This window comes from Myotis nattereri, assembly GCF_964212035.1.
Source record: "Myotis nattereri genome assembly, chromosome: 15".
Classification (NCBI taxonomy): Eukaryota; Metazoa; Chordata; class Mammalia; order Chiroptera; family Vespertilionidae; genus Myotis; species Myotis nattereri.
Window position 1 is genome coordinate 52,992,109 of NC_138090.1, and position 16,307 is coordinate 53,008,415.

Below are 16,307 nucleotides of genomic sequence, written 5' to 3' on the forward strand. Positions count from 1 at the left end.
TTTATTGCCCTGACCAGTTTGGCTCAGTGGATAGAGCGTCGGCCTATGGACTGGAAGGTCCCAGGTTCGATTCCGGTCAAGGGCATGCACCTTGGTTGCGGGCACATCCCCAGTAGGGGGTGTGCAGGAGGCAGCTCATTGATGTTTCTCTCTCATCGATGTTTCTAACTCTCTCTCCCTCTCCCTTCCTCTCTGTAAAAAATCAATAAAATATATTTAAATATATATATATTTCAGAGAGAGGAAGGGAAAGGGAGAGAGACATAGAAACATCTGTGAGAAACATTGATTGGCTGCCTCCTGCAAGCCATAACCCGGGGCATGTGCCCTGACTGGGAATCTAACCTAAGACCTCCTGGTTGCTCAACCATCTGAGCCACACCCTCTGTACTGCACACCTCCCTTTGACATTCTTGCAAACCCTAAGTCCTGGATTACAGCTCCATCACCTTGTAATGGGGTGGATTCGGGTTGCATCCTTGCCATCGATTCCAGACTTTTACTGGCCTCACGCTAATGGCTTTTTTTCTGAGTCCCTACCCACAATGACAAGTTAGACTCATCTCAGCAGTTCTTTTCTCCTAGTTGGGAATGGCCAGCCTCACACTGTACGAGTTTCTGGAAATGTTTTTGTTCTTAAAAACACACACACACACACACACACACACACACACACACACACACAAAACCACTGTGACCAATTATATTCTGGCCAGAACTATCCGTGGGTATCTGTTTACCAGATGTGTTATCTTCCATTGTTCCTTTCTAGTGTTGTATTGCAAATCAGGGAGCTGGACAAGACACCTTAATCAGCCCATTCGTTAGGAGTCATCTTGATTGCGTGCAGGTTCAGAGTGGATGACCTCTGTCAAATTCTGAACAAACAACAGGAGGGAGTATTTCTATTTTTTATCCTTCTAGTTCTTTGTGTAAGTTATTTTGGCAGACAGCTTGTAACCTTGAGTATATATCGTATCTAACAAACACCTGTCATGTCTCTACAGACAACTTGTAACTTTGAGTACATATCATATCTATACAGACACCTGTAACCTTGAATGATCAAACACTTGGCATGAAGATGGGAATTATTTTCAGTATCAGTGTGTCAGCCCCTTTAGATGGCTAGCTTGCAAGGATCAGACAGTTAAGTTTATCCTTTCTATTATTCAAGCTATAAAAACAGCTATAGACTAAGAAACTATCTGAAATAAGTAGCCCTAACTGGTTTGGCTCAGTGGTTAAAGCATCGGCCTGCCGACTCAAGGGTCCCGGGTTTGATTCTGGTCAAGGGCATGTACCTTGGTTGCTGCACATTCCCAGTGGGGGGTGCAGGAGGCAGCTGATTGATGTTTCTAACTCTCTATCCCTCTCCCTTCCTCTCTGTAGAAAAGCAATAAAATATATTTTTTTAAAAAGTGACCAATGAGTTAAAAAAATAATAAATAAAAAAAAATAACAGGCCCTGATCTGTTTGGCTCAGTGGATAGAGCGTGGGCCTGGGGACTCAAGGGTCCCGGGTTTGATTCCGGTCAAGGGCATGTAGGGAGTGTGCAGGAGGCAGCTAATTGATGTTTCTGACTCTGTCCCTCTCCCTTCCTCTCTGTAGAAAAGCAATAAAATATATTTTTTTAAAAAGTGACCAATGAGTTAAAAAAATAATAAATAAATAAAAAATAACAGGCCCTGATCTGTTTGGCTCAGTGGATAGAGCGTGGGCCTGGGGACTCAAGGGTCCCGGGTTTGATTCCGGTCAAGGGCATGTAGGGAGTGTGCAGGAGGCAGCTAATTGATGTTTCTGACTCTGTCCCTCTCCCTTCCTCTCTGTAAAAAAATCAATAAAATATATTTTTAAAAAACCAATAAAATATATATATATTTAAAATAACAGTGGTTCAAACAGCAGTTTTCCAAAGGAGGGACCACCACGCTTCGCTAGCAGTGCCTCTTCCGCTGCGACAGTGACATCTGAACTCCTAATTGCTCGTTTGGAAACGTGTTTCTAGTGGAGCATGTGCTCCCCGGCGCAGCCCTCTGAGCGCAACCCAGGTCGCACCGTGTTTGCATGGCGAAGCTCTGGAAACGGACCCGTTTCTCACCAGAGTGGAAGTGCCAGAACACGGGGTCATTTCAGTACCTTCCCATTTCCCCGCCAATCCTCGCTCCCGGTCCCACAGCGCGGCTCTGCCTTCTGTACGGCAGTCAGGAGTCCCAACATGGCGGCCCCCAGGGCACAGCCGCGATATGAGCGCGGCCATATTGCTAACGGAAACCGGAAGTGGTTGTCTACGTTCCTTCAAACGCCTCCTTCCTAGGCCGCCGTAGCCGGACCCGGACCAGTGCCGCAGTCGAAGCCGTTTGCGGAAACAAAAAGCGTTGGCGCGGTCCCGGTGGGTCTGGGGGGAACCTTCAGGTGAGTGTGTGGTTTTGTGCCTGGAAGTGTTTTCGTTTTTGTCGAAGTTTTGTCTCTCACAGGGTGGCGTGTGGGCGTGGTGTGTGAAGAATGGAATTGTCGCCGGGGTCGGAGGGGGAGGGCGAAGAGCCCGGGCGGAGGCAGCTGAGGGGAGCCAGATGGCCACGGGATTGGACGCCAGAGGCGGGTGTCTGCGGTCGGGGTGTCCTGGGGGTCGCTGCCCGGTTAATAGTCTGTGGAGGTTAAGTCCGTGTCCTGCCGGGGGTTTCCTGCAGGACCCCACTTGTGAGGAATCCGGAGGCGTTTAGGATGATCGCGGTGTCGGATTCAGGTTGGGGATTTAATGCACGGCTCGGTATCGGAGCCGGCGCTGGTCCCTGCATGGGAGCGTCTGGCCCGGTTCCGGATGCGTAAGGCGTTGTGATCCGCGTCTGGGATCCCGGGAGGCTGATGAGGGAGAAGTTTTGGACGCGCAGGGCCCCTAGTGTTTCTTTAAGGTTAGGACCGGGGATGCTGTTTTTTGTTTTTTTCTTTGTTGTTTTTTATTTTTTATTTTTTCTTTTTAAAATCTATTTTTATTGATTTTAGAGAGGAAGGAAGAAGGAGAGAAAGATAGAAACATCAGTGATGAGGGAGAATCATTGATCGGCTGCCTCCTGCATGCTCCTTACCGCGGATGGAGCCAGCAACCTAGGCATGTGTCTTTTTTTTAATTTATATTTTATTGATTTTTTACAGAGAGGAAGGGAAAGGGATAGAGAGTTAGAAACATCGATGAGAGAGAAACATCGATTCAGCTGCCTCCTGCACACCTCCCACTGGGGATGTGCCTGCAACCAAGGTACATGCCCTTGACCGGAATCGAACCTGGGACCCTTCAGTCCGCAGGCTGACACGCTATCCACTGAGCCAAACCGGTCAGGGCTGAAGACAGATTTCTTAATTTTTACTTTTCTTTTTTTGAAGATTTCTGAACAGAAATTTATTGCTAGCTCTTTTCAGAGGACAGAAGAAAATGCTCTAGGTGACTGAATTTTTTTTATCTTTGCCTTTCTTCATTAATGGATTTATTGAGGCCTATAAAAAAAACCCCTCTGTACCCATTTTGGCACAGTGAATAGAGCATCAGCCTGCGGACCAAAAGGCCCCAGATTCCATTCCAGGTCAAGAGCGTGTACATTGATTACACGCTCCTCCCAGACCGGGGGCCTAGTTGGGACTCATGCAGGAAGCAACCAATTGATATGTTTCTCTCACATTGATATTTCCCTCTGTCTTTCCCTCTCTCTAAAAATCAATGGAAAAATATCTATTGGTGAGGATTAAAAAACAAACAAACAACCCACCTCCATTCATCTGGATGGTTTGTGTGTATGTGAGGTGGACAAGAACACTGAACTTTTTTTTTTTTCCCCAAATGTATGTATGTATTTACTTATTTATATTTTTATTGATTTCAGAGAGGAAGGGAGAGGGAGAGAGAGGCACATCAGTGATGAGAGAGGGTCATGGATTGGCTGCTTCCTGCATGCCCCACACTGGGGATCAAGCCCGCAACCTGGGCATGTGCCCTGACCGGGAATTGAACCCTGACCTCCTGGTTCCTAGGTTGAAGCTCAACCACTGAGCCACGCCAGCCAGGCTGAACTTCTTAACATTATGGTTATTTCTAATTGGATGAATGCATGGGTAACTGAACGCACAATTACAAACAGTGGGGGAAAAGTAGGTTAACAGTTCTGAGTATGCCAAACAGTTTATTCTTGTATTATTATCTATTAATTATTGTATTATTTTTCATATGAACAACAGAAAACCTAATTTTGCCCCAGTTTGTTTTTACTAGGCATGTAATTATTCAAGTGTTTATGGAAATAAAACCCCATTAGCTCCATAGATGCAGCCTATAAAGTGAAAATGAGCAGAAAGACTAATATTTCTTCCATATGTGGATGAAGATGGGCCACATACTAAACCTGTCAAGCTCAGAGGAGGCCTGTTTGGAGTCCTTACAAAATCAGAGACCTGCCGAAACCGGTTTGGCTCAGTGGATGGAGCGTCGGCCTGCGGACTGAAAGGTCCCAGGTTCGATTCCGGTCAAGGGCATGTACCTGGGTTGCGGGCACAAGATGTGCAGGAGGCAGCTGATCGATGTTTCTCTCTCATCTAACTCTCTATCTCTCTCCCTTCCTCTCTGTAGAAAATCAATAAAATATATTAAAAAAAAAAAAATCAGAGACCTAAAGTAACCACAAGGATGGTCTGAAATTAAAACTCTTCAACTAAAAGCAGTTCATGGTGGTAGTCATGTCCTAGGCTAGAATCTTCCCTGACAAAAGTCAGTCTTTCCTGCCCTAACCAGTTTGGCTCAGTGGATAGAGCGTCGGCCTGCGGACTGAGGGGTCCCAGGTTCGATTCCAGTCAGGCGCTTGTGCCTTGGTTGCGGGCACATCCCCGGTGGGGGGGGGTGCAGGAGGCAGCTGATTGGTGTTTCTCTCGCATCGATGTTTCTAACTCTCTATCCCTCTCCCTTCCTCTCTGTAAAAAAATCAATTAAAAAAAATATATATCCTATCTAATAATAGAGAAACATGGTAATTAGCCGTACCTCCACTACCCTTCCCATTGGCTAATCAGGACATATGCAAATTAACTGCCAACCAAGATGGTGGCCGGCAGCCAGGCAGCTTGAAGCGAACACGAGGCTTGCTTGCTTCAGTGATGGAGGAAGCTAACGTTCCCCGCCTGCCTTGCCGGCCTCTGAGCTTGCAGTTTAAGAAACATTGTTACAAATATAGAAGCTAAGCAAAACCCCAGAAACCTGCTTTCAGCCAGCTGGGCTTCAGCCAGCAGGACCACAACATTGTTTCAATTATAGAACAAACGCAGATCCCTGCTTTCAGCCAGCCAGGATCTCAAAGCTGGAGTGAGCAGGACCGCAACAGTGTTACAATTATAGAACCCAAACAAACCAGATACCTACTTTCAGCAGCCGAGGCCTCAGAGATGGAGCCAAGCCTCAGAGCTAAAGCTGGCCCAGAATAAAAAAAAAGAAAAAAAGGACAGGTTGGGAGCTTCAGTCACCCGCCAGCCTGAAAACAGCCCTCAGCCCCTCACCCAGCCTGGCCAGGCACCCCAGTGGGGACCCCCACCCTGAAGGGTGTGTGACCAGCTGCAAACAGCCATCATCCCCTCATCCAGGCTGGCCAGGCACCCCAGTGGGGACCCCCACCCTGATCCAGGACACCCTTTAGGGCAAACCAGCCAGCCCCCACCCATGCACCAGGCCTCTATCCTATATAGTAAAAGGGTAATATGCCTCCCAGCACCGGGATCAGTGGAGCTGCGAGGCCTCCCGGCACTGGGATCAGCGTGACAGGGGGCAGTGCCCAAACCCCCTGATTGCCCTGCGGCTCTGTGTGTGACGGGGCGGGGCCACAACCTCCCTATCCGCCCTGCTCTGTTCGTGACAGGGGAAGGCGCCCCAACCCCCTGATCAGCCCTGCTCTGTGCCTGATAGGGGAGAGCTCCCCAACCCCCTGATCGCCCTGGGGCTCTGTGTATGACAGGGTGCAGTGCCCCAACCCCTCCCCCCCCCCCATGGGCCCTGCTCTGTGTGTGACGGGGTAGAGCCATAACCTCCCCGTTGGCCCTGCCGTAAGTGTGACAGTGGCGGTGCCCCAAACCCTGATCGGCCCTGCTCTGTGGGTGATAGAGGTTGAGGCCCAACCCCCTAATCCGCTCTGCTCTGTGTGTGACAGAGGGCGGTGCCTCAACTACCCTATCGGCCCTACTCTGTGAGTGACAGGGGGAGCTCCCCAACCCCCTGATCAACCTTGCTCTGCGTGACAGGGGGGAGCTCCTCAACCCCCTGATGAGCCCTGCTCTGTGCGTGACAGGGGGCAGCGTGCCAACCCCCTGATCGGCCCTGCTCTGTGTGTGACAGGGTACGGAGCCCCAACCCCCCTGATGGGCCCTGCTCTGTGCGTAAAGGGGGCAGCGCCCCAACCCCCTGATTGGCCCTGCTCTGTGCGTGATGGGGTGGCGCCGCAACCTCCCTATCGACCCTGCCTTGAGTGTGATGGGGGCGGTGCCCCAACCCCCCAATCGGCCCTACCCTGAGCGTGACTAGGGGTGGCGTCGCAACCTCCCGATCCGCCCTGCTCTGTGCATGACAGGGGGTGGTGCCCCAACTCGCCAATCGGCCCTGTCTGAGCCCAACCAGGGGCTGCACCTAGGGATTGGGCCTGCCCTCTGCCACCCGTGAGTGGGCCTACGCCAGCAGGTCATTATCTCCCGAGGGGTCCCAGACTGTGAGAGGGCACAGGCCGGGCTGAGGGACCCCTTCTCTCCCCCGAGTGCACAAATTGTTGTGCACCGGGCCTCTAGTATCCTATCTAATAAAAGAGAAACATGGTAATTAGCATATGACAGCTACCCTTCCCATTAGCTAATCAGGGTGATATGCAAATTAACTGCCAGGCAAGATGGCGGCTGGCAGCCAGGCAGCTTGAAACTAACATGAGGCTTGCTTGCTTCAGTGACGGAGGAAACCAACGTTCCCCGCCTGCCTTGCCGGCCTCTGAGCCTGCAGTTTGACACATTGTATTAAATATAGAAGCTAAACAAACCCCCAGAAACCTGCTTTCAGCGAGCCGGGATCTCAGAGCTGGAGTAATACATTGTTTCGATTATAGAACCCAAACAAACCAGATACCTGCTTTCAGCAGCAAAGGCCTCAGAGCTGGAGCCAGAGCTAAAGCTGGCACAGAATAAAAAAGAAAAGAAAAAAAGGAGCAGTTGGGAGCTTCAGCCCTCAGGCCCTCACCCAGACTGGCCAGGCACCCCAGTGGGGACCCCCACCCTGAAGGGTGTATAACCAGCTGCAAACAGCCATCATCCCCTCACCCAGGCTGGCTGGGGACCCCAGCCCTGAAGGGTGTGTGACCAGCTGCAAACAGCCATCATCCCCTCACCCAGGCTGGCCAGGCATCCCAGTGGGGACCCCCACCCTGATCCAGGACACCCTTCAGGGCAAACCAGCCGGCCCCACCCATGCACCAGGCCTCTATCCTTTATAGTAAAAGGGTAATATGCCTCCCAGCACCGGGATCAGCGGAGCTGCGAGGCCTCCCGGTACTGGGATCAGCGTGACAGGGGGCAGTGCCCAAACCCCCTGATTGCCCTGCGGCTCTGTGTGTGACAGGGAGCGGGGCCACAACCTCCCTATCCGCCCTGCTCTGTTCGTGACAGGGGAAGGCGCCCCAACCCCCTGATCAGCCCTGCTCTATGCCTGATGGGGGGAGCTCCCCAACCCCCTGATCGCCCTGCGGCTCTGTGTGTGAAAGGGTGCGGCACCCCAACCCCCTGATCGGCACTGCTCTGTGTGTGACAGGGTGTGGCGCCCCAACCCCCCCCCCCCCCTCCATGGGCCCTGCTCTGTGTGTGACAGGGTAGAGCCATAACCTCCCCATCGGCCCTGCCCTGAGTGTGACAATGGTGGCGCCCCAACCCCCTGATCGGCCCTGCTCTGTGGGTGACAAGGGGCGGTGCCCCAAATCCCTTATCGGCCCTACTCTGTGAGTGACAGGGGAGAGCTCCTCAACCCCCTGATGGGCCCTGCTCTGTGCGTGATAGGGGGAGCTCCCCAACCCCCTGATAGGCCCTGCTCTGTGCGTGACAGGGGGGAGCTCCCCAACCCCTGATCGACCCTGCTCTGTGTGTGACAGGGGGGAGCTCCCCAACCCCCCTGATGGGCCCTGCTCTGTGTGTGACGGGGGAGCTCCCCAACCCCCTGATCGACCCTGCTCTGTGTGTGACAGGTTAAGGAGCCCCAACCCCCCTGATGGGCCCTGCTCTGTGCGTGACAGGAGGCAGTGCCCCAACCCCCGGATTGGCCCTGCTCTGTGCGTGATGGGGGTTGGTGCCGCAACCTCCCCATCGACCCTGCCTTGAGTGTGACAGGGGGTGATGCCCCAACCCCCCAATCTGCCCTACGCTGATCGTGACTGAGGATGGCGTTGCAACCTCCCGATCCGCCCTGCTCTGTGCATGACAGGGGGCGGCGCCCCAACTCCCCACTCGGCCCTACTCTGAGCCCGACCAGGGCCTGCACCTAGGGATTGGGCCTGCCCTCTGCCACCTGGGAACAGGCCTAAGCCAGCAGGGCGTTATCTCCCGAGGGGTACCAGACTGCAACAGGGCACAGGCCAGGCTGAGGGGACCCCCCCTTCCCCCCAAGTGCACAAATTTTTGTGCACCGGGCCTCTAGTATATATATAAAAGTCAGTCTTTGCCCTGACCGGTTTGGCTCAGTGGATAGAGCGTCGGCCTGTGGACTGAAGGGTCCCAGGTTTGATTCCGGTCAAGGGCGTTTACCTTGGTTGCGGACACATCCCCAGTGGGGGGTGTGCAGGAGGCAGCTGATCGATGTTTCTCTCTCATCGATGTTTCTGACTCTCTATCCCTCTCCCTTCCTCTCTGTAAAAAATATCAATAAAAATATATTTTAAAAGTCAGTCTTCCCCTTAACTGAGCCTATTTTTATCATTTTGCATCTTTTTTTTTTTTTAATATATTTTATTGATTTTTTACAGAGAGGAAGGGAGAGAGATAGAGAGCCAGAAACATCGATGAGAGAGAAACATCAATCAGCCGCCTCCTGCACATCCCCCACTGGAGATATGCCCGCAACCCAGGCACATGCCCTTGACCGGAATCGAACCTGGGACCTTTCAGTCCCCAGGCCGACGCTCTATCCACTGAGCCAAACCGGTTTCGGCTCATTTTGCATCTTTAATTGCATATCTTTGGAATGTCAAAGTAATATCATTTTTCTATGTCCCTCAAAGCACAGATATCACACCAGAGCAAAGACCACACATCCCCTCATTGTTGATTGACTTAATTGTTGACTGTTAATTATTCCATACCCACTTATGTAAATAAGTATGGGTTTGTCATTTCACTTTTTATCCAACCCTAGAGGTACACCCCCCCTGCTTTTTCCCACCTCCCTAATCTATTATCAGTGGATTTCATATAACCCACTTATATCTTTCCTTCCTATCTAATAAAAGCCTAATATGCTATGTGTCCAGTTGTCCGGTTAGCCATTCAACCAATCAAAGCGTAATATGCTAATGATATGCTAAGGCTGCTCAACTTCTCACTATGATATGCACTGACCACCATGGGGCAGTCAACTGGTCGACCAGTTGCTATGACGTGCACTGACCACCAGGGAGCAGTTGCTCTGACCTGTAAGTTAGCTTGCTGCTGGGGTCCAGCTGATTGGGACTGAGCGAGACAGGCCGGACACGCCCTGGAGCCCTCCTGTGGTCCCTCCCCAGCTGGCCAGCCTCCCGCATCCCTCCCTGGCCCCAATTGTGCATCAGTAGGGTCCGTCTGCCTGGCCTGTACCCCCTTGCAATCCGGGCTGAGGAACCCCCCACCCCCTGCCTCCAAGTGCATGAATTTCGTGTACCGGGCCTCTAGTTTGATTATAATGTATAAAATAAAGTGCAGAACTGCCATTTTCTAGAGCATTTTCTCAATCTGTTTAGAGTTTGCTTTCTGGCAGAGGTCATCAGTTTGGCTCTAATAAACTCAAAAATTCTCTACAGGTTTGAATGTGTGTTACCTTGACACATATCTAAAGGATATCACTCCATTACACAGCATGGAGTTGCTACAGGAATCCCTGACATTTCACGATGTGGCCGTGGACTTCACCTGGGAGGAGTGGCAGCTTCTGGACCTTGAGCAGAAGGACCTGTACAGGGATGTGATGATGGAGACCTACAGCCACCTGGTGTCAGTGGGTGAGGACAGCTCCCGTGTGTCACTTAAAAGGAGCCCTGATAGTGGATTTTTCCCCCTCAGCTGCTTAACTCTTTAGTAGAACAGTGGTTCTCAACCTTCCTAATGCCGTGACCCTTTAATACAGTTCCTCATGTTGTGGTGACCCCCAATTTCATTGTTACAAATTTGAACTTAATGAAAGCATAGTGATTAATCACAAAAACAATATGTAATTATATATGTGTTTTCCGATGGTCTTAGGCAACCCCTGTGAAAGGGTCGTTCGACCCCCAAAGGGGTTGCGACCCACAGGTTGAGAACCGCTGCTTTAGAATGACTACAGTTCTCCGAAATGGTAGAATCTCAGATCCTTTTCTTGTGCCAGACAAGAGGGTATAATGTCTCCTCTCCTGAGAGAAAAGTCTTTGTGTTACAGATGTGAAGCCTGGTCATTCCCTGCAACATAGCATTCTCCCTTAACAGGCCCCCAACTCAGTTTAGTATGTCTAAGTCTTCTTTTGTTTTTCATGAGCAGGGTATCACATCAGCAAACCAGATGCGCTCTTCAAGTTGGAACGAGAGGAAGATCCGTGGACAGTACAGCATGGACTCCACTGTCCAGTCTCCCCAGGTGAGGGGGTGAGAACCAGCAAGGCGGGCAGCCGGGAAGTCACATTCTAGTCAGGCAGCATCAGAGCTGTGACAGTGAATGAGGAAACTCAAACCTCCCATTCATGTATAGAATGCTTTTTCTTTGTAGATGTTTAGGGGAAATTATACCCCTTTTGTCTCTCCTGAGCTCTGACCTCTGTTTATTTTATTTACATCTTGTTTGTTTGTGTGTTTTTTAAAACATATTGGTTTTTTGTTGTTGTTTTTTTAAAAATATATTTTATTGATTTTTTACAGAGAGGAAGGGAGAGAGATAGAGAGCTAGAAACATCGATGAGAGAGAATCATTGATCGGCTGCCTCCTGCACACTCCCTACTGGGGGTCAAGCCCACAACCTGGGCATGTGCACTTGACTGAAACGAACCCAGGACCCTTCAGGGCTACATCTTGTTTTTATTTGCAGAGTTTTCTTCTCCATAAGATTCTCAGATCTTCTTTGTCCACCGTTACAGTGTCTCTACCTGTGTTATCACTTCTCTTGCTATAAAATTCCACTTTCCAGACCTTTCTGGAAAGACAGAACTTTGAATTGATCGCTTCTTTCTTTCTACTGGGCCTTTGTACCCTGTTAGAAAATAGTGATTTCCCTCCTTAGCATCCAACCCACCTTGGATGCTGTGCCCTCATGATAAACTGCATTTATGTAATTTTTTGCTCGTCTCCCTCCAAGGTTCTTCATACTCACTTCTCATCACTCTTTAACGTTTTCCCTATTCCCATGAATATTTCCCTCTTTCTGTTCTGTGAAATGGACCCCCAGATTGACTTCTCCCTCAATATTGTCTAATGCAGCAGTGGTCCGTGAGGTCCGAAAGGTTGGTGACCGCTGGTCTAATATACACTTCCTTCCGATGTATTTTACTCATCATCATGGCAGCTGGCCTCTGACTTCTCATTTTGTGTGTGAGAGCAGGAATCATCTTTTTAAGTTATAGTTTCTCTTTCTGCACTAGATGTTTTAAATGCTATTCAGCCTGGCATCCCTACATGCTAAGCTCTCTTCTTAAACGTCTCTACTGTCCTACTTAATGGATGAGAAAAGATTTTTTTCACATGCTACATGTACAGTTCCAGCCAAAACTAGGTTATAAGTTATTTCGGCTTCAAATCACGTTCTTCCTAGTTTTCCTAATTCAGATTTTTCTTCATTCTTAGATGTTATTAGTGCATTTATTTTCCAATGGCTTTTGTTTACGCATCATATTTTTAGTGCTTTTACTTAGACTTAATTCACATACCATACAACTTACCCATTTAAATGATATAGTTAATTGGTTTTTAGTATATTCATATAGTATTGCAACCATCACCACAATGAATTTTGGAAAATTTTATATGTACATATTTTCATTGTGGCCTTAATTCCTATAGCTTTGTATTTCATTTCTAAATTAGAAAGGGTGAATCCTTCAGTTCTGTTCTTTTTCAAGATAGTTTTGACTTTTGGATCCTTTAATTTCCCCCTTGCATTTTAGAATCAGATTATGAATTTCTGGGGAGAAAAAAAACCTAGCTTAGTTTTTGATAGGGATTACACTGAATCTGTATCTCAGTTGGGTAGGGATTCCATCTTGACCATGACATACATCCTAGTCCAGAATCATTGGGTGCTTTTCTTTCCTTTCATTCTTTTTTTTTTTTTAAATTTCTTTATTGGTTAGGGTATTACAAATGTGTCCTCATCCTACCATTATCCCCCAACTTCCCCCACCCCCACTCATGCTCTCATCCTCCTGTTGTCTGTGTCCATTGGTTTGGCTTATATGCATGCATACAAGTCCCTTGGTTGATCTCTTCCCCTTACCCCCACCCTCGCCTACTTTCCCTCTGGGGATTGATAGTCTGATCGCTGTTTCTCTCATTGGGTGCTTTTCTATCTAATTTGGTCTTTAATTTTTCCCCCCACAACATTTTATAAGCTTCAAAATAAACATTTTACACTTTCCTTACATTTCTTTCTAAGTGAGATATTCCTTTTTATGATATAATGAATGTAATTGTTTTCTGGTTTGCATTTTCCAATTGTATATTGCTAGGATATAAAAATAAAATTGATTATTTTCCCATCATATTCTGATGACACTTGGCCTAGGTAACCAAGTTTCCTGTCATATGAAATTACAATTTCTCTTTCAGTGATCTCTGTGATACGCTATCATCTTGCTTAGAGAGTTTCTGTCCTCTTCCTAAATACTCTTTAATGTTTTCCATACCTGTGATTGCCTCCTACAATTGAGGTAATTGTTGTATTTTTAAAAAAACTTGTATTTTGATAGCCTAATATTTTCAAAGCTAACAGCAGTACAAAAAAAATTTTAATAAATAGACATCATTATTTTGTTCTCCATAGAAGTACTATCTAATAAATAATAAACATATCCTAGGGTAAAAATTGCTATATGGAAAATTAATATAGCCAGTGGAACACTGTGGGTGTTTATCCTGGAACTGTGCTTTTAGGAATGGGAATGGCTCTTTGATAAGCTGCCTTTGAGCTCACAGATGAGGGATCTGAGCCAGCTTCCTAGACCTTTTAAAATGTGAAACAATGGGAAGTTCAAAGAACTGGATCTGGAATGTGAGGAACTGGATCACTTTACCTATAATGTAGAAGGGAGACATTATCATGGAGGGAAGTGTACTGTTATACATATGGTTGCAATTTGTGACAGGAAAACAATACAGATGAAAGTTACTAAAGATAAAAGGTATATAGGAAAACATTCAGGAGTCACATGAAACATGCTACATTGTTGGAACTAATCATGTTTCTAAAGTTAAGAGACAAGAAGCAGAAATAGCAGAGGTGCTCTCCTATTAACCTTAAAGCAAACTGCCGTGTTGTGGAGAGGGTCACCTTTCAGGACACAGCATGCCATCTCTGGGAGGTGACAGCCTCAGTCCCACAACCACAGGAACTAAATTCTGCTCACCATCAGTGAACTTGGAAGGGGGCCCAGTGCCAGATAAGATCCCAAATCTGACTGACATATTCATGTAGTCTTGAGACCTTGAGAAAAGGACCCAATGAGTCTATGGTTGGACTTCTGACTTATGGAGACAGATAATAAATGTTTATTGTCTTAAAAAATTTCTCAATTCTCCCAGCAATGATGTTGGGGACACATGCGAAGGATTGCCTACCAGGGAAGCTGATTCAGCTGGTGTATCTAACTCCTAAAGTCAAAAGGTTACAGTGTTTTCCTAAGCCTCAGGCACACAAAAACTGTCCTGGGCCATAAATTTAATTGTTCACATAAACTCTCTGGTATGGTCTAAGACCTCGGTTATAAAAACACTTCTACCAGGCAGGGATTCTCCAGGGAATCAGAGGTTTATCTTCTAATCAGTCAGGGCCAGTCCTTTCTTTGGAATGTGTAGCAATGGTGTGACCCAGGCCAACTGAGTTAACACTTTAATGCAAGGTACCCATCCTCTTTTTGTAGGAACATAACACAGTATGTTCCAGCCAGACCATTAGTTGGGGTCTTGATAATTTATTTATTGTATTATTATTATTATTATTATTATTATTATTTTTTTTTTTAACATATTTTATTGATTTTCTACTGAGAAGAAGGGAGAGAGATAGAGAGCCAGAAACATCGATGAGAGAGAAACATCGATCAGCTGCCTCCTGCACATTTCCCACTGGGGATATGCCTGCAACCCAGGCACATGCCCCTGACCGGAATCAAACCTGGGACCCTTCAGTCCGCACGCCGACGCTCTATCCACTGAGCCAAACCGGTTTCGGCTATTTATTGTATTATTATTTTTAAATTATTGTATCATTTTCCATATGTAAACCTATTTTTGCCCCACCCTATATATCCTGATTCCCTCCACCTCTTAAATATCCATTGCTCCTTTAACCAAGTTTCACAGACTGTGGTTGCTTTATTTTATTTTATTTATTTATTTTTTAAATATATTTTTATTGATTTCAGAGAGGAAGGGAGAGAGAGAGATAGAAACATCAATGATGAGAGAGAATCATCGATCAGCTGCCTCTTGCACGCCCCCTTCTGGGGATCGAGCCTGCAACCCAGGCATGTGCCCCTGACCAGAATCAAACCCCTAACACTTCAGTCCACAGGCCAACGCTCTATCCACTGAGCCAAGCCGGCCAGGGCTGTGGTTACTTTTGTTACTTTGCTTCAAGTGTCTGTACCTGGAATTATTAAACTTGGATTTCCTACAAATTTAACTCAAATAGCACACTATCCACCTTAAAATAGTATCAGAACCTACAAGTTAAGAGTTCATTGCCCCTTTACATGCCAAACACAAGTCCTGATTGTCACTTGTGCTTCTGACCAACTGGCTATAGATTGGAAGTTCTCATGAGCCCCTCCTTAGTTTAATTAATTTGGTAGAGCATCTCACAGAACTCAGAGAAATACTTACTTATATTTACCAGTTTATTATAATGGGTACTGACTATAATAATGAAAGTGTAATATGCTAATTAGACCGGACAGCCGAGTGACCTTCCAGACATCATTCTGGACGTCCTTCCAGACAAAGCCCTAACAAGGGGGGCGAGGTTGAGGTGGTTAGGGGCAAGCAGGCAAGCAGTTAGGGGTAATCAGGCAGGCAGGCAGAGTGATTAGGGTTGCTCAGGCAGATAGAGTGATTAGGGGTGATTAGGCAGGCAGGCAGAGTGGTTGGGGTGATTAGGTAGGCAGGCAGGCGAGCAGTTAGGAGCCACATGTCCCGGATTGTGAGAGGGATGTCCTACTACCGGTTTTAAGTCCAGTCTCGCAGGGATCAGGTTTAAACTGACAGCCAGACATCCCTTGAGGGGTCCCAGATTGTGAGAGGGTGCAGGCTGGGCTGAGGGACACCCCCCAATGCATGAATTTTGTGCAACAGGCCTCTAGTAGGTATATAATAGAAGGTCTTGCCGAAACCGGTTTGGCTCAGTGGATAGAGCGTCGGCCTGCGGACTGAGGGGTCCCGGGTTCGATTCCGGTCAGGGGCATGTGCCTGGGTTGCGGGCACATCCCCAGTGGGGGATGCGCAGGAGGCAGCTGATCGATGTTTCTCTCTCATCGATGTTTCTGGCTCTCTATCTCTCTCCCTTCCTCTCTGTAGAAAATCAATAAAATATATTAAAAAAAAAAAAAAGAAGGTCTGAACGATTCTTGAAATTGGGAACTTCTGTCCCCTTGCAACCTGGGTAACCACCCATTGGGCACATGATGTGTTCACTAACCCAGGATCTGATCGGATCTGGTTAAGAATTTTTAAAACATATTTTTATTGATGTCAGAGAGGAAGGGAGAGAAGCTAGAAACATCAATGATGAGAGAGAATTATCAATCAGCTGCCTCCTGCATGCCCCTTACTGGGGATCAAGCCTGCAACGCAGGCTTGTGCCCTCCACCGGAATCGAACCTAGGACCCTTC

The 16,307-nt window shown here is 47.7% G+C and overlaps 1 protein-coding gene across 1 annotated transcript in view; it reads left to right on the plus strand.

Annotated features, from left to right (window-relative positions):
- Positions 1–2,359: 2,359 nt before the first annotated feature.
- The window catches only part of LOC308530449 (zinc finger protein 613-like), a 39,219-nt gene continuing 25,271 nt past the window's right edge, over positions 2,360–16,307 (plus strand). The window contains exons 1-3 of the mRNA XM_081107116.1: positions 2,360–2,416; positions 10,042–10,239; positions 10,755–10,850. Coding sequence (XP_080963242.1) covers positions 10,098–10,239; positions 10,755–10,850 — 238 coding nt within the window. The 5' untranslated portion in view covers positions 2,360–2,416; positions 10,042–10,097. The remainder of the gene's footprint in view (positions 2,417–10,041; positions 10,240–10,754; positions 10,851–16,307) is intronic.